This window comes from Aethalodelphis obliquidens, unplaced genomic scaffold (assembly GCF_003676395.1).
Source record: "Aethalodelphis obliquidens isolate GAN/ISIS:26980383/991018 unplaced genomic scaffold, ASM367639v1 scaffold88, whole genome shotgun sequence".
Taxonomy (NCBI): Eukaryota; Metazoa; Chordata; class Mammalia; order Artiodactyla; family Delphinidae; genus Aethalodelphis; species Aethalodelphis obliquidens.
In genome coordinates, this window is record NW_020838032.1 from 1522451 (window position 1) to 1547911 (window position 25461).

The 25461-nt window shown below is 49.3% G+C and overlaps 1 protein-coding gene across 6 annotated transcripts in view; it reads left to right on the top strand.

Moving 5' to 3' along the window:
- Window positions 1-3125: 3125 nt before the first annotated feature.
- Window positions 3126-25461, top strand: part of PTCH1 (patched 1) — a 64513-nt gene continuing 42177 nt past the window's right edge. For 2 of the 6 annotated variants that reach the window (XR_003430268.1, XM_027094162.1), the window contains exons 1-2: window positions 11865-12091; window positions 13717-13909. Coding sequence is in view for 4 of the 6 variants with exons in the window: in XM_027094162.1 (XP_026949963.1) it covers window positions 11894-12091; window positions 13717-13909 (391 nt within the window). In the remaining 2 variants the exon portion in view is untranslated. Of the gene's footprint in view, window positions 3708-11728; window positions 12092-12630; window positions 13043-13716; window positions 13910-25461 lie in introns of those variants that run through there. The other 4 variants (XM_027094163.1, XM_027094159.1, XM_027094160.1 and 1 more) reach the window with 4 other exon arrangements.

Consider the following 25461-nt stretch of genomic DNA (forward strand, 5'->3'; position numbering starts at 1 on the left):
TTTCTGTTTCAGTGTTGCAGGTAGCACTGTAATTCAGTTGTTCATTCAGTCTCCTAATTCCAACCAACCACCTTCAAATACTTCTTACCCTTCTGTCCTCAAAGCCCCAATTCTACAAGTTGGTTTGGCTTGGGGTATCTTCCTGACAGGAATGGGGGGAGGGTAGTCATTTTAGAATGGAAATCCCTACATTGGGCAAAATTGCTTTTTATAAAAGCTTCATCTGTGTGATCCAGTATTAAAGAATGGCCACACCTAGGGTGACTGACTGAGTATGAGAGTGGCATTCATCCTGAGATGGAGAGTTTCTCAAATGTGGACAAATGTTTCTTCTGAACCCTCAGTTATTCATTTGAAGCCCTCCAGCTGCTAGAGGCTGCTCTTAGGGAGGGGATGAGTAAAAGTGCCTAGGCACCCACTTTTACTGGACAGGGAAGAGGGGAGCATAGAATGAAACATGTACATGCATGCATGTGCCTTTGTGTGTGTGTGTGTGTGCGTGTGTGTGAGACAAGGGTAACAGCTGTATCTCAAGTAGCAGCAGATATTCAGAAACAAACAGAGTCAGGGATGATCTTGTTCATCAACAGAGTTGATCATGCCCATGTGGTCTGTTTTCAGACCTGTTTCGAAAGGTCCCTCCATTGTCCCTTCCTCAGATGCCCCACATGTCTCCATTGGGTCCTGCCTTAATGCCCTGAAATCTCCAACTTGGGAATTATCCCTCTGGGCATGGCTGTAAAAGTCCAAGTTAACTTGCAAAAGTATTGTCTAGTAGCCCCTTAAGCCACTAACAAACATCTTGACGCAAATTGGCTTATCAGATTGGGCAGGCTACAACTGAGCTCTGCTGCCTGGAAGCCTTGACAGTCATTGACACCTCCACGCCAAGAGGATTATGACTGGGCCACACTGGAGCTGGCTTTGCAGGAAGGGGAAACACAGGCAACTTTAGAATGGTGGACACAGCTGTTTGATGAGAAAGAGCCCACCCACCCTGGCAGAGAGTCTCAGAGAAATGCCAGAAGGTAACAACGTATGGGGTTCTGGGCCCTGGAGAACACATGTCTCAGAATTGATGATTTAACGTTTCTAACATCTAGGAACAGAGGGAAGAGAGGACATGGCACTGAGATAATTTTCAAAGCCTGATTTCAGAGGAAGGAAAGGAAGGACAAGCTGCTATTGAGCGAGAGCTCTTCAAGTGTGTTCCCGTCCTTCCTGAGCTTTTAGGTTCCTACACCAAAGGTTTTATCTCCCTGATTCACTAAACCACCACTGTCCAACTCCAGTAATTCACACCCAAACCAAGCTCGTCTTTGCTCCCAATTATAAAGCATTTGACTGAAATATGACATTAATACTTTCAGTCTTAACTAATGGAGACCACAAAATCTGGGCAGCTCTGTAACCTTACTGTTCTGTACTATAAAGGGGGCAATTTGACAGGAAGCTCATGCAGCTTCAGGGCCCCGTATCGCACAATCCCCCTTCCACGACCCTGTAGTTGATTTTGTTTGTAATTTTGACTTCCTAAAGAAGCCCCCCCCCAAAAAAAACTGCATATGCCTGAGACCCCACCAAACCTTGGCCACACTCAGGGAGCACATAGCCAAGTGGGCTTGCATGAGGGTCTTCTTTTTAATTGGGAAAAGCAAACTCCACAAATTCTGCTGGAATTTCCCCACAAAACTAGCTTACCAAACAACTTTATATTATGGGCCATTTAAATGTCCTTTGCTAAGCTGTTTCTTCTTTTTTCTTATCCCTCTTTCTCTGTCATATTCTAGGCCACTCTATTTGGAGATGTACTTATACCTTCCTCTTCCTTGCCCCACCCAAGTTTATAACAGGATATGAACAGAGTCCTTTGATATGACACCAAAATGTAGTGTTTCAGAGGGAAATATTGGTGAGTCTGGTTTTCCAATTATTATTACTCCTAGGATCCATGCTCAACTAGTATCCATTTGAGACCATTTTATACTAAAGTCAATTGGTATGAAACGGCTTTCTGGACCAGCCTAATTCATAGGGCTGCCCAGCATTCCAACGTTTAATTACTTAATGTGTTTCAAACACAAACACCCTGTAAACTCAAATGACACTGTTAAAGAACGGTATGTCGTCTTTGGGATAAGGAGATGAATTGTGACTCAGGTTTTGTTTTGTTTTATTTTGTTTTAATAACCACGGGTACACACACACATGTAATCACACTGTCAGCCCAGAATGAGGTGAGGAAAGTCTGGCTTTTCTTGAAGATCTGCTAGGTAACTCTCGGTAGTTTCAGTAAATTATCTTACCCCTTCCCCGTGTATCTATAATTCATCGTTATTCAAAACGGAGTCCATTTAAAATAGCACCTTTTAGTTGTCTTGTGTGTGAAACAGTCTACCCTGCAAGTTTGAGTAGATAAAATGGTAAACATTGTAGCAAGGTCTCTCCTGAATAGGACTTTCCATTTAGGGTAAGAGCCTGAGAGCCACAGCACTTCCGTCTAGCCCAATCACCCAAGCTGGCCTCATTTGGGAAGGCAGCGTGGGTGGGAGTGTTTGGGTGGCATACCCCAAAAACCACAGTAATTGTAAGGGAAAAGAGCAAATATCAATTAGTGATTCTTCAGCCAGCTACCAATCTTGGTTTCCAAGGGACTCCACCAAAGTCTCTTCAGAAGAATCAGCTTCCCAGGGACCTCCGACAGAAGCTGCACGAATCCACATACATCTTAGTACATTGAACATTTCCCCCCCCCCCACCCCTCCCCGGGAGTCTCTTGTTATCTGCCCGGCTCCCCTGGCTCTCTGCCTCCCTGTCAGCCTGTGGGCCTGTCAACCAGAATGCTCCCAGCTTCTCGGGGCTTCCGTGGGAATGCGAGCAGGAAAGGGCTTTGAGAACTGCGGACAGGAAGGTGGTGTTCCTCTGCAGCGCTCTGGGCACCCCACACTTCCCGAAGTGCTGGGGATGCTGAAATGAGCTTCCCTGCTCCCCCAGCACCCCCCACCCGGGGGTTCGGGCAAGTGACTAAATGTCAGCAAATAACGTGTGTAGGGTGGGGGAGCACTAGATGGGGAAGCCGAGGTGGCGAGCGGAGACCCCCCCGCCCGGCGGCCCCCCGCAGACAGGGCCGCGGGGGGCGGGGAGGGGCGGCCGTGGCTCGCAGGAGCTCGCTCGGCGGGGCGCCTCCCAGGAAGGAGGGGAGGGGAGCGCCTGTTTACCCAGGAGGGCTGTGCTGATAGCACGTTCCTCGAGTTTACTTTGCTTTCCTTGAGTTTATTGTAAAGGGGTAAAGTTTTCGGATCTGTCACGTGACCCTGACAGGTCCTGCCTATGGCGCGGCAGACCACCCACGCCGAGGGCCATGGAACTGCTTAATAGAAACAGGCTTGTAATTGTGAGTCCGCGCTGCACTCCGCCGAAAGCCTCCGGCGGCCCAGCGCGCCGGGGTTTTTACACTTTCCGTTCCTTTTGTAAAGACGGAGGAGGAGGAGGAGAAGACGAAGACGAAGAAAAAGACGACGACAGGGAAGACAAAGAGATCCGCGGCGACAAGGCTAGGGGGAGACCAGGGAAGACGGGGAGAAGACGGAGGAGCGGAGGACCAGGAAAGGGGGGCACGGGGGAAAAAAGGAATTGATGTGAAATCCAAGCGCAGCGTCCGCGCCATCGGCACCCGCGCTCCGGGCAGGGCTTGACGGCCGGCTATGGTGAGTGCAGCCGTCTTGGCCGCCGCCGCCACCTCGCCCTCGCGCGGCGTGCGCCCCGGGGACGCGGGATTGCGGGGCCGAGGCGCCCCGCGCGGCGGCCGGAGGGCCGGGCGGGCCGGGCGGGCGGCGCGCCGGGGCCGCGGGGCTGGGTGGGCTGCGCCGGCGGGGCGCGGGGGCGCTGGCCCGCGTCTCCCAGCTCGCTCGCTCTCTCGCACGCTCCGGGCCCCCGCCCCCCGAGGCCGGCCCAGCGGGGCGGGGAGGGGGCTGGCTGCGGGGCCCGGCCGGGGAACGGCTCCGAGGGGAATTCTCACGGAGGGGGTCGCCTGGGATCCCATTTTCACGCTTGAAAGGGTCGCCACCTTGGCTTCCGCTCATCAGCCTGGTGGTGGCTACTGACTGCCAGCGGAGGCAGAGCTGGGGATGGAGGGCTGGTGCGGAGAGTGACAGCGCCGGGGGGAGGGTGCGGGCCGAGAGCGCGCGCGCACCCGGCCGAGTTCTCTCGTCTCCCGGGAGCTCGGGGAGGTCTGCCCGAGGGGCTGGGCACATGCTCTCGCACCCACACCCGGTGCTCTCGGCACCCGGGCCGGGACGCTGAATGAGTGGGACGCCTAGGGCTAGGAGAGAAGCACCTTATCAAAACCCGGAGCGCAAACATCCTCCTCCTGGCCGCAGTTGGTGGGAAGAAGAGCCAAAGGGGCTTTCCTGAGTTCAGGAAGGGGCCACGGGTAGGAGCGCTATGTGTTGACCCTTGCACCCACGGAATCGGGCATTCTGGTGCCTGCCAACCATTAAAGAGGTGGGCGGCTAGCCCAATGCTGAGAGGGCTGAGTGTGGCCTGAGGGGAGCCCTGAGGTGGGCCAGACTGATCCAAACCGATTTAGACCCGGTGCCAACACTGGGACCACAGGACTTCCAGAGACTGTACCTTGGGGGGTGACATATAGTATGTCTCTAGGTATTTAAGTTCATGTTAAAAATTACCCCTACTTGGTGGGTGAGCAATGAGTTTTCAGATCTCAATTTCCATCACTTAAGAAGAACCATATGGATTGATGTCTATGGAAGACACCTAGAGACCTCTATTTTCCTAGACATGGGAGAGAAGACCATCTTCCTCCCTTTCTGTTCTTCCTTCCTCCCTAGGGAGGAAAAATATAAAAGAACCAGAGGTAAATCATAAAGACCCACCGTGGGTGGCTCTAAGTATTTAATAATTAGATAACTGAGGTCTTGAACTACTACAATAATCCTTTTTCAGCATTCTGTGTGTTCGATTTTTTTTTTTTGGCTCTAGTAGTTCAACATGCAATTAAATTGCCTCCACAAAGAAAGACAATGCTTTTTGGTATTACCTTTTGTCACTGTCACCTATTATTTCTGGGTGGTACCTCAGGATGAATTATTGCCTCAGGTGCATTGTGAACCCATGTTGTAAAATAAGGGCTTTCAATTGTGAGTTTGTGTGTGTTCCAGTTGTCACCCAGCTTCCTTCCACAAGGCTATAAAACACCTTTGAGTCCAAGATCTTTTTATATTAAAATGTTGAATCGAGGTAGACACCAATGGGCCCATTCTGAATTTGGGGTATTAGCTTCATTTCAAACTCACTGAGAAGTGTATCTAATTCCTGCTTATAATCTTGTCATAATGTAACAAGCTATCGGAATAGGAGTTAGCACCATTTGGAATTATTTGGTGAAAAAAAAAAGGCTGTTTTTTTTTACAAATTATCTTCAACTTTCTACAGATAGAAAAACTAATGAGGCAAATCAATAGGTATTGAATGGATTAAAATATCTGTCTTCCCTATTTTATCCTCCTCTCTCTCACACACATACATACACACACACACACACACACACACCTTTTATTTTCTCCTGCCTCTGCCACAGTGTATAAAGCCCTATTGAGACGTGTAGGCGTGATGTGTAAACCGGATTAGCAGTATGAAAGAAAGACACACAATAAGCTGGAATTGTTTTACTTCCCTTTCATTTCTCATGCCTATATCTCTAATAAATTTGTTGCTCCAGCAGTGGGTCAAAGGGATCATGTTGCTCAGCTTCTTTTTCATGTAAGACCTGATGGCAGAGATCACGGAAGTGAATGGCGTGCCTTCTGCCAAATGCAGAGCTTGATGTGGATATATTAGATGGGGAGACAGAGACGAGGAGAGAGACGCAGGGAAAAATGTTCAAAGTCTAGGTCTTTCCAGAAATACATCCCTATTGCTTAAAGTCATGTGGCTAAGAAGATATACAGACAAGGGAGGAAATCAATAGAAGGGTCAATGCTGTTCTCTTTCAAGTTCATTGTAGACTGAACGTTTTCTCTGCAGTTGGTGACATTCCCAGCAAAAGAATACCAATAGCTTTGGCACTGCATAAAGTCTAATTCCCTTTTTCAAACTAGTATGTGAACCTGGAGTAATAAATGGGGAGATTTCTGGGACCTTCTCAGGACATCTTCCCTCTACCACCCCCTCCCCCCACCAAGCTCACTGTAAGCTCAAAAAATGCCAGTGCTCCCGGGTTTGTGCTGTAGACCCCTCATTTACTCTTTTGTAGAATTGGGAGCAGCTTCCCATTAAAGGAGATCAGGGGTAATTAGCAGCATTATTTTGACAAGTTGGCTAGAGCTGTTCCCTTTCCTCCAGTTCTGGGGAGGGGGGATAGGGGAGGAAACAGAAGATGGAAGGGAGAAGGGGAGGGGAGTCATGCTTAAGGGGGTTACATTCTGTGACTGCTGAATCGTTTTTTTCCCTCCCCGTTTTAGACTCATTTTCTACCATCACCTTTAAGCAAATACAAAAGCTGCCAATGAGAAAATAATAAGGCATTCTTAGGGAGCCAAGAAATGGCTTGAATTGAATCAACTCTTATCCAAGGTACCTGCTTTGAACTGCTCAGGCTCTGGGCCATCACTCATATCCTGTACCCTGGGCTCTCCATCCATAAATAGAATATTACATCAAATCTCCAGTTCCTCTCCCCATCATAGCCTCTCAACAGGAATACTTGTGGCACTTAATGTAATGTTTGCAGTTCTTTGCATTTGTGGAAAAGAGTATTAAACTCCGTAGACAAAATTATAACATGGCCCAAGGGTCAAATTACTAGATATATTTACTCCTTCATTCATTTGTACTCTGCAAATATTAGCTAAATTACATTACATTTTAAAGACCCAATTAGTTGGATCTGGGAAACCAGTGAAAAGTCAAGTCCTATCGTGGTTTTTCATTACTCCACCAAGTGCAGCTCCCACAATTGCTTATCACTGGAATGTCCAAACACAAAGGGCAGATGTTTTATTTCAATGTCATCATTTGGATAATCAGATGTCATTTCTGAGATGTGTGTGGCGTGGCCACGGCTGTTTGACTATTGGAGCAGAGAAGAGAGAAGATATGAGGGAATCATATTTTAAGAGTTTAAGGAATGTGTTTTGAAACTACACATTCCAATGAAGTCTTGGGTCATGATGGGGAGACCAAAATGACAATTAATGCGTTGAGATGGACTTTACTTGGAAAGGGACAATGGGATACTCAAGAAAGAGGGCCAGCAACTCCTGCTGGTTGAAAAGGCATCCAGCTTCTCACTTGTTGGGTAACTCTCACGGGGGAGCCATGCTGCAGAAAGACCATTAAAGGGACTTTTCCCAGCAGACACCTTCACAGCCCTGGCCCCTCCTGTCAGCCTCATCTCAGGTCTGGAGAATACTAGTTGAAGTTAACAAACCCGGTGTGGCGCAGCGGTCCCCTGCACAGGGCATGCATATTAAAGCCGACAATGCTTACAAATGTAAATAAGGGCAGATTGATTAGGAACAACATTATCACTGGGAATGTCGAACTCACATGCATCAGCAATGAGGCAAATTGGGGGCAGGCTCAGCCCTGACCACCCAAGTCGAGCAGGCTTTTACACTGGCTCCTCTTCCCTTTCTTAAAACGTTACAGAAACAAGGCCAATTAGATCCTCAAAGTAATTCATCTCTGTGTATGAAAAAAGCAGACCACAGGGGAAGCGGCGGGTGGGGGTGGGGAGATTAAGATAGCGCTTGTTAGAGCCCAGGCTGGGGATTGCGTCCTGGAACCGATGGGTAGAATTTACAGGCCGAGAGCATTGTCTGAAATGCTGAAAAGTTAACCTATCAAACAGCGGGTGAGGGAGCTCAGGGAGCTGAAAACCCCTGAGATCAATGTTCAAAACGTTTAGGAATTAAGTCAAACCCAGGGAAATGAGCCCGAGTGGAAGAGGCTTTGCCATTGAAATGGTGCACATGTAGCAGCGCCAAAACAAGAGGATATGCAGCTGCGTGCGGAGAGTAATAGGGAACCATTATGTGTAAATAGCCTATAATTTCATTTTAGAATTCCATAATCTAAGTAGCTATACTAAAATTACTATAAATAAAAGATTGGGTGGAAAAACTAATATTTTGGTCTAAAACGTTGTAAAGAATTTTGTACAGACACAGCACCCTGCCTATAGCTACATGGTTACCTTTGCTATACAGCACGCCTCAAATATAAAAAGACTGACGTGTCTTTTTAGGGATTCCACCCCCAATCTTTAAAAATTAATTTCCAGCGGCAAAGCACAAAATGGTTTGACTTGAAACGTCTGTAGAACCTTTCAGTGAGAAAAACCAGAATAAAAAATCACGTTTCCTGATTTATACTATTTACCAAACATAATGAAGACCAGGATATTGCTCAAAGATTAAGCTTGCTCTGTGTCGAGCCCAATATTCCTGCGATATTATTTATTAACCTACTGTCATTTTAAATGCACGCTGCTTGTCTTCCCTTCTGCATTTTCGCAGCCCTTCCCAGAGCCGCGCACAAAATCACGTGCTCCTTCGTAGTTTGAGTTTTGAATTTCCGCGCTGGCCGGGTACTCCGGTCCTCCTCCTGATCTCGTGAACACCCCCAGACACTTCTATTCTCTTTGTCTCTTTATTCTGCAGGACACCCTACCCTGCCCAGGGTACTGCACACGTTTTGCCGGTTTGGGATTCAGAGGGCAGGGCCTCCCAGTGAAACCAGGAAGGAGAAAAAGCTAGAGGGAAGGTGGCGAGGCTGGTAGGGAGGAGAGAGATGGGGGAGAAAAGGGGTGAAAGAGGAAGGAGAAAGGAAAGGGGAGACTGAAAGAAGGAGGCAGGGGTAAGCCGCCGAAGAGAAAGTAAGGCGGCGGGGAGGGCTGGCCGACAGACCCCCTGCGGGAGCCGCGTGGGTCGCCCGGGTGGCCGGCGCGCCCGGCTGCAGTCCCTTTCGGTAGAGGGCAGCTAAATGGTAAGGGACCCGAGCGCTCAGCGATTGGCCGGCCGCGGGGAGGCCGCGCAGGCATTGGGTAACGTAAGGGGGCCGACCGCCTTCAGGAATGTACTACGGCGCGTCCGGCACGTCCGTCCGCGCCGGCGGGGAGTGCGCCTCGCCTGGGCTCCCAGGAGCCAGCGCTGGAGACTTGGAGCCCGCCTGGCGCTAGCCGAGCGCAACGACTTCCCTACCTGCTTGACCAGGGCTGCGCGGGCGTGGGGAGTCCGGAGCTCCGGCGCGCGCGCAAGCGGGCGCACTCGGACACGCGCGCGCGTTAATAGGCCTCCGTGCCCTAGAGCGCGCGCCGGCCGGGCCCTGGGTCACGTGGTCGCACGGGCTCCGCCTTCTCCCCCGCTCCTCCCCCTTTCCCTCCATCTGGGTTTCTTTCTTTCCTTTCCTTTCTTTCTTTTTTTTCAATGAACACACACCGTGTGCATCTTAAAGCCACACTGCCCCATTTCACGGCTTCAGTCAGCTACTTGCTGCCGAGAGTCCCTCTGCAGTTCAACCCAATTTTTAAAAAAGAAGAAAAGGAAAAAAATACTAAAACGAGACAGAATCGAGGGTTTGTGGATCTGGTCCCCATCTCAGGGAGGAACTTAACTTGCAAAAGAAAATTACTCTCAAAAAAAATTTTTTTTACGTAAAAGTCGGAGCTGTGTATACAGTTTAATTTGTCTCTGGCCCCAGGATCCACCTCAGAGTCGCGTGTTTTCTTCTCCAGGGGAAGCGAATCCCCGGCATGTCTCGGTGACACTGGCTGCAGTGTCCGGACAAGTCCTAGCAATCAGCGCACAATTTGTTTCAAATGAATCCAGCATCAAAGCCTTTATTCTCCTTTATGTCACGCTACTATTAAATATAACACGATGCGTACCAGTTTGGGGAGGGAACGTTTAAAACAGACTTTAAATAAATAGGGACTTGTGGTTAATTAAAAGGGGGGGGGTCCAAATGAATCCAAAATAAAACTTTTCTCTTTCTAGAGAAAACATTTCTGTTTCTCCGGGTTGTTAAAAGGATTCTGTTGTTTCTCCTTTACCTATGTCGCATTAAAGGTTCAAATAAAAACTCCTCTGCCTCCACGAGACTACTTCGGTGTCTGGATTCCACGTTTATAAAACACTGACTCCTTCAAACCAGGGCTGTGCTGCCGAGGGGTTTTGAGAGGGAAAGGGGCGGGGCGGGGGGGAGCGAACTTTAAGAAAGGTGGCTTTTCCCAATGTCCCTACTTTCCTCTTTAACTTTCCATTTTGTTTATCTTAATGCGAGTCGTTGTTCCCTGCAAGAGCCTAAGTCTTCTCTTTGGTTATAAAAGAAAAGAGAGAAGGGAAAAAAAAAAAAAATCTGGCACACACTGGCGCACTATCCACCACCCTGTCATTATTGGTGCAGGCCTGGGAATTCAAGCCGGACCTCCCAGTATTTGCTGCAGCTTGAGGCCAAGGTGCCTCTGAAAGGGTTTTCTTTGAGGAATTTCTGAAATTGTTTAAGCGCTTAAAAAAATTACATTTTCCCCCGTGTCTATCGCGAGGCAAATGCTCGTGGGTGTCTGTGTGTGTGCGCGCGCAAAAAGCATCTTACAAAAAGAAGACACTGTTGAAAAGAAAAGGAATAAGAAAGAAAGGGAGGGGGAGCATTCCTTAATGGAAGTATTGCATGCGAGAAGGTTGGCGCTCTCGGAGGCTCCCCCCGAAGCCGGGGATGCACACACTGGGGTTGCCTACCTGGGTGGTCTCTCTACTTTGGTGAGCTGTTGCTAAGCAGCTAATAATAGTCATGTTTGCTGAGTAATTTCTGCCCTCCGCGAGCCAATCATGTTGCAGAAACCCAAGCCATCTGACAGCCCCGGGGGCGGGAGCTCCAGCCTTTTTCTCTTTCGCTCTCTCTCTCCCCCTCCACCCCCTCCCCTCCTCCTCCTCTTTCTCCAAATGGAGAGAGTTCTTTTTTTTCTTCTTCCATCTCATCTATTGAATCAAGGAGCTGCTGCGGCCGCTGCCCGCTGCACACACACAGAGCGGAGTCCCCAGGTCCCGGGAGCGAGAGAGGCGCGCTGCACTGGGGCAGAATGGTCCAGCGGGACAGCGAGGAGCACAAGAAAGCAGAGTCCGGGACCAAGCAGCTACCGAGAACCCAGCAGCCAGAGCCCAAGCAGCCCGAGCAGTCCGAGCAGCAGCTTCAGGAGCCGCCACCGCCAGCAGCAGCTGCCGCAGGAGCAGCGGCGGCGGCGGCGGCTGCCCCGGCCCGGCAGCGCTGAGACCCACCGGGCGCCCACGGACCCCGCGGCGGCGGCTCTGCGCTTACCTTCCGCGGCCGCTCGGGCGACCCGTGAGACGCCGAGAGAGTCAGCGAGGCCGGCGGGAGCGGCGGGGATTTGCTGGCGCTTTCTGCAGTGAAGGGGTCGCGGCGCGGGGCGGGGGACGGGTAGGGGGAGTTGGGGACAGCGAGGAGCGCCGCGCGAGCGCCCGAAGGACAGGCTGGCTCCACGCGCCGGCTCTCGCTCTCCGGAGAACTGGATGTGGGCAGCGGCAGCCGCAGAGACCTCGGGACCCCCGCGCAATGTGGCAATGGAAGGCGCAGGGTCTGACTCCCCGGCAGCGGCCGCGGCCGCAGCGGCAGCAGCGCCCGCAGTGTGAGCAGCAGCAGCGGCGGCGGCGGCAGCAGCAGCAGCAGCAGCAGCAGCAGCAGGTCTGTCAACCGGAGCCCCAGCCCGAACAGCCGGCGGCCAGCAGCGTCCTCGCAAGCCGAGCGCCCAGGCGAGCCAGGAGCCCGCAGCGGCGGCAGGAGCGCGCCGGGCCGCCCGGGAAGCCTCGGTTCCCGCGGCGGCGGCGGCGGCGGCGGCGGCGGCGGCGGCGGCAACATGGCCTCGGCTGGTAACGCTGCCGAGCCCCAGGACCGCGGCGGCGGCGGCAGCTGCAGCGGGACCCCGGGCCGGCCGGCCGGTGGCGGGAGGCGCAGAAGGACCGGGGGGCTGCGCCGCAACGCCGCGCCGGACTGGGACTATCTGCACCGGCCCAGCTACTGCGACGCCGCCTTCGCTCTGGAGCAGATTTCCAAGGTGCATTTCAGACTCTCTCCTCTCCTCCCACTCTCTCTTCCCTCCTCTTCCTCTTTGGGATCGTCCCCGCCACACACACACACACACACACACACACACACACACACACACACATACACACACCCCTTTCCAGGAAAAAAAACCAGACAAGTGGGGATTGAAAAATTCAAACCCTCCCTCCGGTCCTGGGAGGAAAGGGCTGTCTGAAGTCCGCAGGGGGTGGGGGGTGGAGGGTGTGTGTGTGTGTGTGCGTGTGTGTGCACGCGCCCTCCCCGGCGTGCCTTTTCCGGAGCACTGGGAAGAGGTCCACAGTGGACCACCTCCAGGGCCGCCGCAGCGCGGCACTGCCCTGTGCCCCCTGCTCCTGAGCCCCCTACTCCCGCGCCCCTGCCCCTATTTGCAGCCTAAACCCCTGTAATACTGCCACATTTCTTGACCTCTTGGAGGGGGAGGCGGAGTGGAGCGAGGCGGGGGGAGAGGGAGCCGAAATAAAGGTGGTTTCCTTTTTTGGCAGCCGGTTTTGCTTTTGTTGAGCATGAAATCTCTGCTCCCTTAAAAATTATCCTCGCAAGAGGGTATCTCCCCTCTTCTTTTCCAGTTTTTGAGCCACTTCTTCTCAGAGCCTGTGGGGAAAGGGAAAGTTGTAAACAAATTGCCACCTTAAATCCGCGGTGCGGGTCTGCCGAGCGGCCGGGTTCATTGTGTTTACGAGGTTCGCTGAAATGTGTGGAATCCGGGGAAGGCGAGCACCCAGACAGGGGCCGGCCGGGGCCGCGGCCAGCGCCGGGGAAACGCCACCGCCGGGAGCAGCCAGCGCCCAGCCAGGACCCCCGCCTGCGTCGGCCCAGGCTCTTCCCCTGTGCATTCTGCTGCTTTTCACGTTTAACCAGAAGGGAAGGGAGAGGAGGGAAAGATCCATGTGGCTGCCCTCTTCCGATCACAAATATTGTCGTAAGTTGCAGATGGCTGCCCCACTTCCTAATTCAGCTCACACGGCGTCTCCCAACGCTATGGAAATACGTCGCGAGTGAGCTCCGGCGCCCACGCTCACCACGTGTATCCCAATTTACTACCACGTCGGGCGGGGGATCAGGATGCGGGAGCCCGCCAAACATTGTTCCCAAAGTGCTCTCGTCCACCAGCCTCTGTCCTCGCCGGAGCACCCCGAGAAGGGTGAAGGCTGGGGCAGGACTTGCAGGGAAGGGCGCCGTGGTTTGCTGGTTCTTAAACATTGGGCTCCATCGCGGGGTTTACGCAGACCCTCCCTTCCCAGGTTGGTGTGAATATTGCCTGTGTTGAATGGTGCCTCTCCTCTTTGCCTCGGCTTCCCCTTGTTCTTGCAGCCCCTCCTCCCAGACCTCCAAGTCACACTCGGGGATGCTACGAAGGCCGCGCGTGGGGGCGCCCCTGCTGTGACCAAGGTGCAGCTGCCACGCTGCAGCCTGACTTTGATTTAAGACCAGGCCCCCCCACGCCGCTCGTGTTTCCTTGGGCCGACCTGGGGTCCAGCCCAAAGGGCACCCCTCACGGCTGTCGCGGGATGCCGGGCGGGTGCGCGGAAGCTGGCGTGGGCGCGCGGGCCGCGACTCCCCGGCGCTCACTCCTCCTTTCTGCTTCATCCTCAGGGGAAAGCTACTGGCCGGAAAGCGCCGCTGTGGCTGAGAGCGAAGTTTCAGAGACTCCTATTTAAACTGGGTTGTTACATTCAAAAAAACTGCGGCAAGTTCTTGGTTGTAGGCCTCCTCATATTTGGGGCCTTCGCTGTGGGATTAAAGGCAGCTAATCTCGAGACCAACGTGGAGGAGCTGTGGGTGGAAGGTAAGAGATCCAGCGCCCGCCGCAGCGCCCTCTCGTCCCCCACCCCGGGCCCCCTGCCCTTCCTTCCAATTGATGAAGATATTTGCCAGCATACACCTAGATCCTTTCTGTGAAGAGCGAAAACCCCCTGCCCGCAACAGGGGGAATTGTTTATTGTTTGGGCGCCTGGCCGGGAGCCAGGCCCGCCCGACAAAGGCCGCGCTGTAATCTACTCGGGGCGCTGCGCTTTGCGAGGTGTTGTGGGAGAGAGTGGCGAGGGCGGGCCGGCGGGGGCGCGGGGGCCCCTCCGCGGGACAGACCACTCCGCAAGGCCAGGGGGCCCCCAGGTCCCGCCGCCACCGCCGCTCGCTTCCGCCGCGCGCCGAGACGCGGCCAGAGGAAGGCCTCTCGACTCCGGGCTGTACTCCTCGGTTTCCTTCCCTCCCCCACCCCCACCCACCGCGTCCAAAGAGAAAGGAGGGCGGGGGGGGGGGCAGAGAGAGGCCACCCCTCCGGCTGGAGGGAGTGTGCGCGCCCCCGGCGGCCGCGACCGCCGTGCGGAGGGCGGGGGGCGGGCACAGCGCGGGCCTGCGGAGGCGGCGGCGTGTGTGGTCCTGTTTTTGGACAGCTTTCAACTCTTGGGGAAAAAAACATTTGTCTCAAGGTACAAAAAAAGGGGGGGTGGGGGGAAAGGAGTTGGAAAAAAAGCAGTAAAGCACAGACTAGAACGCTTGTTTGCAAAGTAGATTAATGTTTCCTCGCGGGTGGGGGCTTTTAAAATGGAATTATGCTGGGGGAAGGCTGCGTTTTAGAGGCTGAAAGAATAAATGTGTTTTAAGAAAGCGGGTTTGGAGGGAGGGGCCGCAGGAGCTCTCCTAGGGGTTATGCTAGTCTTTTATCCACATTCCTCAATTTGGGGGTTCTTGAACCCTTTTTTTAAGTGGTTGTAAATTTAAAATAGATCACACCTCCCACCCCTGACACCCCAGACGGAAACATTTTACATTTTTTTTTTTCTGGTGACTCTCTTAATTCAGGGGTTTTGTTTTAGGAGCGGTTGTTTTTATTTTCTGTTCGTTGTTTTTTTATTGTTTTTGGAAAGTAGCAGAGTTGCTGTTTGGAAACATTTTAACCCCTAAACACTGCTTAGGGAATCTCTTACGATGAGCTGGGAGGGAAGGATTGCCGTAATTATGTAGATATTTCACACCAGAATATCTGAGGCATTCCTAGTGAAAGCTATCTAAGACAGAATTTGGAAGCCTAAGAGTTGCATGCATAATTGCATAATTGATCCCTCTCAATGCTGCTGGAGAACTAACCTTGGAGAATATTTTGTTAATCTTGCCTTGTTTGTGAAGATTCAGCTTTCAGTGTTTTGCAAGAATATGGTGGTGTCTTCCGTTGAGTAGTAACAAAATAATAGTTCAAATAATTAAGACCAGAAAACATTCTTGCCTTAAGAAGCTTGGTAATTAATACAAGTGTTCTTTGGATTGAATCCATGGGGTAATTTACCTCAACTCAGCACCTCATTGTCATTGATAGATAAGGAAGGGTTTTAATAAGCACCTGTGATGTCCTAGCTGCAAGTTTACTGAGCATCTATAATGGCCCTAGCACTGTCCAGGCACTGTAAGTGACACTAAAGATGTGAGGCACTCCAAGCGCACAAATTCATGCACTTCAAACTACTAGAGTTGAATGTCAGACTTGCACTAAATTTGAGCTCACAATTGCAGTAAGCCATGAAAGTTAAATGGAAAAAGGAAGAAGCTTCCATGGAAGTGGTGAGGCAAATTGGAGCGACCTACAGAGTGGAGGAGGGAGGGAGTTGTAGGCAAGAGCTCAGGAAGGGGGTCAAGCAAAGGCCCAAGCTTGAGTGGACAGCCGGCAGTGGGAGATCCCCAGTGTGGCAGGGATAGGGTGCAGTGGCTCCATTGGGCCCTGGGCAGCAGGTTGGGCCCTGGACCGCAGGACTGCAGTTTGGAAACGATGTGATTGACTAGACTGTGGGGAGCTACCACAGGTTCTAAGACAGAGCAGGTGATGAGCAAAGGGGGCTCCCAGCTCTCTCCAAATGTTCACTTTCTGCTACTTGGGCCAACAGATTTGTTGGGTGTCATGATGATGACAAAAGACTGTATCTTGTTTTGAGCAAGACTTTTCAGTAGATTGTTAATAAGTTTAAAGAGAACGAATGTAAAAAAAAAAGAGAGCTAATGTAACTTATTTATGTAACACTTTATAAATATTTCTAGAATTAACTATGTTTTTGCATTACACAACTCACGTCAAGTCCCGGAAGGAGAAACCTGCTTATTAGCTTTCTCACCTGGGCTCTAGCTTAGTGACTGAGTGTTGGGGAGTGACACACCTGAGATAAGACTCATTTTGCCTACTTTGGGCCTCTGAGCTATTTTCCTTCCCGTTCTGTTTTGCCAGTTTCAGTGTGGCACACTGGTTCTTTGGCCAAGTATTATTTACTCAATACTATCACTTGTTGAGCAGCTACCCTTACCATTTATTATATATCATGACATGCCTTACCACTCAGTAAAGTAGCTATCTATTATTATTTTTATTTTTATAACGTGATAACCTTTGTAGCATTTTTAACTTGTAAGTGAATTATTGTCCCATTTTACAAATGAGAAGCTATGGATCCTCTATGTCTCCATGTCCACTTTGCCTACTAGTGACTTAAGTAAACCTGGTCTCCTGTTGCCCTGACCTTGATTTCTCATTCATTCATTCATTCATTGCATGCTAGGTTCTTCCCCTGTAGAAGAAGCGACAGTTTTATAAATGCAAGTGAACCCAACCAGGGAGGCCACCATACCATTTTATAATTTTAATTTAAATTCAGAGTAGAGGTAACAATGAGGAAGTCTTGTTCCTGACATAGTGAGCTTAGTGTTCTTGTTAACAGCAAGTAGTGGAAGCATTTACTTTTCAGAGTAAGAATGCTCTGCTATCCTAGACTTTAGTAGAGTAGAATGAGAAGCAATGTGGAATTTAGGTTCATTGTGTACTTTAACGTCAGATAAATTCTTCATCGCTATCAGCAAAGAAGTCTGTTAGATGGTCTTTTCTTAATAGAGACTGCAGATGTTCTGGACATAAACACGTGTGGTTGCTACACTAAAGAAACCAAATGCATAGAGGTTGGATATTTCCTTAGTTAAAAAGCAACAGAAGAAAGGAAAGCATAAGAGATTTTAAGGGGAGAGAATGCTGAGGGACAGACAGTTTGGAAAATGTTATTTCTCCTGTGGGTAAAAAATTGACATACATATACACAAACACAAAGGCAACTGTGTACATCTATACCCAGATACATTCAGAGGACTTCCACCCACCGGACACACAGACAAGTGGCAGGATGGCAGGGGCACCTTCCAGGACAGCCCTGAGGGAGGGTGACTGAGTCAGGACCAGGGCTGGAGAGGTGAGGGTGGTGGGGCATTCCAGGCCAAAGGAACAGCCTGGGCAAAGGCACAGAGGACAGGGGTGTGGCCTCTGGGAGAACTCCCAGTGCTTGCCTTTGGTTGGGGCATCAGGTTTGATGTGGAAAGCCTTGAGGCTTGGAAGGTCCAGATGCATAGCAGGAAGGTCTCTGATGTGTGCAGGGTGTTTGGCTGAGGGGGCTGCCAGCTCTTCCTTTTAGCCATTCTTTGTCTGCCTCAAGATTTACACTGGTGTTTTTGGCCTCCAGCGCCCTCCCTGGTACCAGAGTGCTTCTCATCCTTTTGGGCATAGAAGGGAAATGCCTTCTTTTTAACCTTGCCCATTTCTCTGTTGGCTTTTCATTTTTTGCTTAGCACTTTTATGCTTCTGCCTCACTGAATATCTGCCCCCCACTCCAGCCCTCTCTCAGACACAAGTTTATTGTCATGATTCTCCAGTGACAGAATGTTCATTTATCTTTTTGAGCTTTTTGGTTTTATTCTCAAAGCTTGCCCAGCCCCCAGCCTCCTTTACTGCAAAAACTAACAGCCTTGAAATGAATCCATATTGCCTTGTGTTTGGTTATTAACATCTCTGGAGGCCAGTATCAAGAGAGGACACAAATTGTGACTGATTGTTTTTTTAAGGGAAATGGTAAGTTTTGTTAAAAAATGCTTGATGTTTCTAAGTGCTCTCGAGTTTGTAGCTAGAGTTTGTAGTTGCTAACATAAGCCTTCGGTGTTCTTGGCTCCAAGTCAGGCAGTTAGAGGAGATAATTGAGCTTCACCATCCTTTTCAGTTTAGAGCAAGGTTTCTCACTATTGACATTTTGGGCTGGATAATTCTCTGTTGTGGGAGCTGTCCTGTGCATTGTAGGATGTTTAGTAGCATCCCTGGATTCTACCCACTAGATGCCAGTAGCACTCTCCCAGTTGTGACAGCATGTTCTAGTCGTTGTCAAATGTGTGGGGGGGCGGCAGTGCAAAATTGCCCCAGTTGAGAACCACTGGTTTAGATAATAGATTTCAATTGGAAGCCCCATGCTGTGCAGATGGAAGGCTTTTATTATGACAGAGTTGTGACTGCTAAAGCATTGCTATAAATGCAAAAGTTTTATTTTCAAAATACCCCTCCCTCCCCATCCCGGTATTTACTGACCCAGGTAACTAACTTTTTTCATGCAAATAATTTAAATTTTTGATGATTCGTAGAATTACATTACATAGCAAATAAAAACATCATGAAGTTGAGAGAGAGTGGGTGGGGGTAGGCATAGAAGAAAGGAGAAGTGTTATATTCGAATACTTTTTATTCCTTTTCCTTCAGGTAACTTAATTTTGCAGATAGACTTCGGTGCATTTCAAACACAGTAGGCTGAAGGTTTTTAGCATGAACGTGACTTTGTAAAAAGCGATAAAAGACACCACTGGACTTTGTTCATACTGTAGTAACGGCTCCTTTCCGAAGCCCACGTAGGACATTGGCTCTTTGGTGGTCTAGTTCTCCAGATGTTCCTGTCACACACCGCTTTTCCCCAGGTGCTTGCTCTTATGCAGCAGAACCAAAGAGACAGCGAGGGACTGAGGCACGTCACTCAGACAGGCGGTGCGTGGGCTCTGCTCTTACTGCCCTTTCCAAGGTTATCACCCAGTTTCTGCTTTCTGGGGCTGTCAGTTTGGGGTTTTGGGCATGTCACAAGGGACAAAAAGAATGAAATACAGAAGCTCCTTGCTGCTCCGTGGTTGCCTAGGCACTTTTTAAAGTCAAGAATATGCTTTTTAGATAGGTATCGATTAGATTCTGATAGTGGGCACATACATACAGGTGGAAGCAATTGTGGCATATCTTTCATATCTGGAGAAAAATGATAAAAAAAATTAATGCCCAACAATAATTGCTTTAAAAATAACAAGTAGCCTCAGATGCCTTCTTCCCAGGGTAGTTGACCCTGTGAATCATCATATCTCTTTGCTGCCTGCCGACAAGTTTAGAAGTCGGGTTGGGTGAGGGGGTGTTTCAGATACACGGAACGCTGCTTGGAGGCTCCAGAAGATGACAGTTTCCAGATGTATGAACCGCTGGATCGGTTTGTTTGCATTATGCGCCACAGCTGATGGCGAGATTAACGCAGGCTGGACAAGCTATGGGAGATTTGTCTGGTTTCCACAATGCCATGTTTATATTTCGTTGGGATTTCTCCTTCAAAGTTGACCTCCCTGTGACCCCTGGAGCTCTGTCCACTCGGGCTGAGCTGTAACTTGTCTGCCCTCCTCCTCTTACTGGGGGGGGGGGTCACAATTATGATGCAGTGGAAGGGGCCATTTATATGGCTCCCCCCCTCACACACACTTTGTCCATGCCAGCAATCTGCCCAGATTTAGCCCCTGAGGAGCAGTCTATTCAACTGGTTGAGAGGAGGGGGATGTTTTATTTAAAAAAAAAATTTTTTTGGCTTTAAAAACAAGTATGGAAATATTTTAAATTACTTGAAAGGAGACCAGATTTAATAGAAGCCACTTTGCAGAAATACAGTATTTTAACTTAGCACTGTTTTTCTATTAGTATAATACTGTTATCTCCTTTGCTGCTCACCTGTTCCCAGAACCTTTTCTCCATTCTCCTTCCCTCCTCCCTCACCTATATCCCTTTGCTCATCTCCCCTCCTCTCTTCTCTCCCTCTGCCTCCCACCCTTCCTTCTACCCACCTATTCATAAACTGCCCAAATCATTTCCTCGCAGTGGATCTCTGGATTTACTAGTGTGAAATCTGAAATGGTAGTAAATCTGGTTAATCACAAACTGACAGGGAGAAATTAGTAAATGTATTATTTCAAATCAGCTGTAGGAGATTCTAGATGCAGAGCTGCCATTTGCATCCTTGGGGTTCGTAGGTTGGTGAGGGTTTGTTTCAAGACCATACTCTTTGATGGGGTCTTATCAGCAGATGTGCTTCCCCTATTGAAGAGTCATGGCATTTTAATGAGCTTTTGACGTAACTTTAGAATCCATTGACATGTGGACTGTGAAACAAGTCTCGGTCCCCTGTGCTTAATGTACCATATGAAATGTGGAAGAATTGGGCCCCATAGCATTTCTGAGATAGTAAGTGAAACGTGCACCGTGACATTCCAGCCCAGGTGTTCCACCTTCAGGCTTTCCCTGGGTGAAACCCACATCAAAACCAAAGGGAACATGGAGCTTAGATCGAGATGGAAGAGGACAGGTTTCCACATCCAAATTTTGCAGATGCCACAGTATTAGATGGTCCATCCACATGAGAAATGTCAGTTGACGTCCCAGAAAGCAGACAGCTTTGCTCATGAAGGCGTTTCTGGCAGTCCAGGGGGAAGGAAGCTCCTTGGGATTTCCTCAGTGGAAAACCTCCGTTGACTACAGAGACATCATCAGGGCCACCAAAATATAAACACTTTTTTTACTCTTTGCTTCCAAACTCTGAATTTAGGTGCTTTATGGTAATACTTCTTAGATTTTTTTTTCCCTCTTAAACTGGATTTAGGATTGTTGTTTCCTTTACACTGCAATATCTCAGTTTTTCTACATGTATCTTTAAGTTTGACAGAAGAAATAAGCCTTTCAAATCATTAGAATGCTGCCATTGAGAAACTGCTTGACCATCGTGGAGATTTGGGGAGTCGTATGTACAGAAATATGCATCCTGTCCTCAGTTCCTTCAGGACTGTGACCATTTTGTTGTATTGGGGGTTTAGAGCATAGCTGGAAAAACAGCTGTCATGTGTTAAGGAAACTGTATTGTTGGTGGGCAGTCAGGTACCTGCTAATGAGTGACAAGTGTGTTGTTGGAGAGGTTTATAATGTGGCGGCAGGGCCTTATTACCAATCCAGAAACCCAGGTGTGAGTTGGCCCAAATAATCCACACTGCCTGTGGGTCCCAAAACTGGCTATGAAGGCAAGGCTAGTGAGAAGCAAGCCTCCATACCGCGGCACAAGCTTTATTTATTAGAGTTAAAATAAATGAAAAACAGTAGACGTCCCCAATTCATCAACCAGGATCGTCTTCAGTTATTGATGAAACATGTAGGAAAGTAAGCAAAAGGAACTGGAAGTGGGCTTTGTTAAGTACATATGCACGATTTTTTCCCCTTAAATCATTGCTTAAGGGCTTCTGGCCCCTAGCTCAGGAATCCTGCCCAAAAATGCCAGATGTATTACACAGTCAAGTACTGCAATGTAAACACTGCTCTGTGCCATGAGGCAGGGTGGTCCATCTTCTGTTTAAGAAGAGCAGGAGATTGAGAGGGAATGAGAGGGGTAAGCCCTCTGCATTGAGCACAGTAGTGATTGTGTCATTTGTATTTTTGGCTGCATAGTCAAGATTTGAAACTACAAAAACCCAGTTGAATTAATACTTTGTACGGGCAAGGAAAAGCAACTTGAATTGGGATGCCAAAGAGAGCAAGATGTGGCTTGGATAATGTTGCTTCATTGGGTCAGATAAGTTTATCAAATGTAGAACAGAATGGTGGGGTGAGCTGCTAGGAAGAAAGCTGTTGTCTTCAGAGCGGCATCTTCAAGTTACTATGAGCATCACCCTTTTTATCAGCTGCGAGTTAAATTGAAAGCTGAGTGAAGCAAGGCAAGGAGAGGCCAGCTTCTTTCACAGCCCCTTCCTGCTGGGTCGGTCCACCTTCTGTGTGTAAACCTGAGATTTATCACAGAGCTGCTCTGGTGTTTTGTAGCATTGGGGGGAGGGTAACCCAAGTTACCCTGCAAAATGAATGGCCTTCCAGTTTGCTTCCAGTTTCTAAATTTAAATAAAGAATCTAATGATGATCATTTAGAGGTGAGAAAGTAACTAAGCACTTTGGGCCATCCCTCCAGTAGAATGTGTCTTATGTGCTGTGGAAATTGGAATGCCTAGACATATCTGTACACGCAAGTAATCAAATACTAAGCAGTCCTTACGATGACTAGATTCAGGGTTTTTAAAAATTAATAGGGAAGTATTTTGTGAGTTAGGAGGAAATGGGGTTTCGGTTTGGACTTGGGGAATTGTTAAAACAACCTGTAATAATATTATCTTGATTTTAGAAATCCATTCTATAGAATGATCTGAGAAAATTGCTTTAAGAAACATTGATGATAAAAACAGGAATTTTGAGGTTAAGGAAAATGTAGACTTTTTTACTCTCTCTCCCTCCCTCCCTCCCTCCATCCCTCCCCAACCACTTTTTTTCTTATTTTGAATTCTCCCATCTTTCCCACCCCTATTCCCTTGATTTCTTTTGCTCCTCTAGTGGAGAAGCCAGAAAACTTCACAAAATAGATGTAAATATCACACAGTGTCTTTTTAAGTAGAAGCTTTCTAAAAGATAAAGTAATGAAATAATTTTCCGAGACTACCTAAGCCATCATTCCTTTCCTCTTACCTGATTTTTTCCCCATGAGGTTCATACAGTGTTGTAATAAGTTAAAAAACGATACCATCATTTTTGTCACACATGATCCAGAAAAAAACTGCACATGTTTAATACCTGGCTTAATTGCAAACAAAGCTTGCAATTTGAGAGAATTGGGATTAGGGCTAAATATCTATTAACTGCTCTTTCTAGAGATTTGGGGAATAGGATGACCCTTTTTTTTTTCTTTTTTTTTTTTTTAAATAGGCTACAGTTTCACATGGCTCCCAAAAGAAATCTCTCTCCCTTTTTGTTTCCCACACCAATTGATTTATCATTTTGCTTGCAAGCAGATCCAGAATGTTAGGGCAAGAACACACTCACTTTTTTCTCGTAACTTTTTTGTTGCGGACCGAAACCAGTTGACTTGAATAAATTTTTCTGAGGCCTGAATGTAGCCAGCAACGTGGAAAAATCTTGCCATTCAGGGCCGTCTGAATGTACATTTCAGCCACACAGTAAGCTGCATTGGTAGGCACTGGACTGCTAAATACAACCATTTTTCGCAGCAGCGAGTTAGACAGGTGATTAGCATAATTAGCACCGAGCAGCTATACATATGGTAATGCTGAGTGTGTAAATGCCAGCTGCGGTGTAAAATTTATGTCAGGGGTCGGCAGGGCTGTGCGAAAGTATTGTGTTCCAGCTGCAGGTCAGGGCCGCCAAAGCTTACCTCCTTTTCTCTTGTTGGTGAATACGCCAAACAGAAGAGAAAGACAGAAATATAACAGATACGGCTTTGATGGGACAGCCCGATTCTGTGCAAGAGGGACTATTCTATAAAACACACACACACACACACACACACACACTCACACACACTTGCAGAAATCCCATTACTTTCTCTACAAATTGTGTTTACTTCATGCAGGGTCCACATGAGTGGCGGCCAGGATGGGAGGTTGGGGTAGGTGAATGGGCCAAATGATTTCCTGGGAGGAAAACTTTCAGTTAGTGAATTTTTAAAAGGAGTTAAGAGTTGTGCCTCTGGTTTTCTCCCCATCCTCTTGTTCCCCCTGCCCCCCTCCCATCCCCTCCACTGTTCCTGTCCATATTCTTTTCCTTCTAATTAAACAGGGGAATCCCCCTTAGGTGAGCTAGTGCAAGCATCTTTAGAAGAATGAGAATTGACCATTGTGGAGGTGTTAGTTCGCCTTGAACATAATAAGGTTCCAACAGTTTGACTCTCTTCCCAAACTGCTTGACTGGCTTTAGCAAAGGGCTAGAATAGAAGTTCCCTTGTGTCTTATGGCAGCTATGCTTACCATCCCACCTACCGCCACTCTCAGACCCATGAAATTCTTTATGGGTAAGAAAAGAATCCTGTAGGTTTCTTGATTAAAAGGGAGACAGTCTTCAGTCGTTCATGTCCTTCGAAATGCATGATGGGGGAATTTATTGCTATGAGGAGTTCATGCATTTTTGCTCTGGAAGCATTTTTTCTGCCACCCTCCCCCCACCCCCACTTTTCTTCGGTTGGTGACTCTAGGAGTGGTGGTGGTGACAGAACATAGTTCACACCATGCTGACCTAGTGACGAAACTTCCTCCTTATGCATCAGCCCCTAATCCAGCTAATCCTGATGGCCACACAATCATGAAAGTGGCCCCAAGTGACCAGTGACATGCGTCTCCCCACACAGATGCAGAGGGAAGGGTCGGTGCAGGAGATAAATCGGGCCAGCGTGGAGTTCCGCAGGGGCCAGGGAGCCTGTATGCGAAGGTGGGGACTCACGTTGTCTCCCCGCTCCCCAGGCCACTCAAGCAGGAGGCCAGTGAAAAGAGGCCCAGGCTGGATCATGGCAAGAAGACTGTTCAGAGCAGAGAGGTGATATCCGCCCCACAGAAGCTGGGAGAAGGGAACCGGGGTTGATGTCATCCGACAGCCTGACTACTAGATAGAGAGCCCACAGCCCTTGCAAGCGTTTGGTTTTGTTGTTGTCGTTCAGTTGCTTTGTGTCCTTATGAAGACATGAGGAGGCCTTCACTAAGAACTTAGAACTTGATAACAGCATGCTGTCTTTGGTCCCTGGGTTCTACTTCCTGGTCCAGCATTGCCTCCGAGCAAGCATGCTGCTCTGTCGGACCCTCCTGGGCTTGCTCAGCTCCTGCTGAAGGACAGGTCTGGGGTTTGCAGCTGCCTGCCTGTAGCACTTGAGCAATTGGGTGCAATCACGGTAGGACCTGGGACAGTTCACAGCCGGGCAAGTATGCAGTTAGGGATAGAGCCGAGCTCTACGCTGCCACATTCTGCTGGAAGCCAGCAACATCCTTCTGCAGTCTTGACTTCACTCAGCCTGTCATAGGTGGGGTTGACCCCAGCCCTGATTTGCCACAGCAGCAAGTGACCAGTGAAGAATGGGCCTCCTGACAGATGCAGTGTCATGTTGGGAGCTGGTGGCCCTGTGAGAAATACCGGGTCGGGGGAGCTGTGGCAGGCAGCAGGTCCAGTGTGGGCAGGGTGCTGGGCTGACCTGATCGTGTCCGACAGGGCGAGCTGGCGGCTTCAGGGAACGCCGTTCAGAGGAAGCAGCCCGGGTGGGAACAGATGGTACCGCAAACAGCTGGTGCGGGGGCTAGTAGCAGGCACATGCTCAGAGCCGCTACTGCCACTGCGCTTGGCCCTCCTCCCCCCTCACAGTCCCTGGGGAGGCGTCGCAGTGTGTCTGTCCTGCTCTTGTTTTT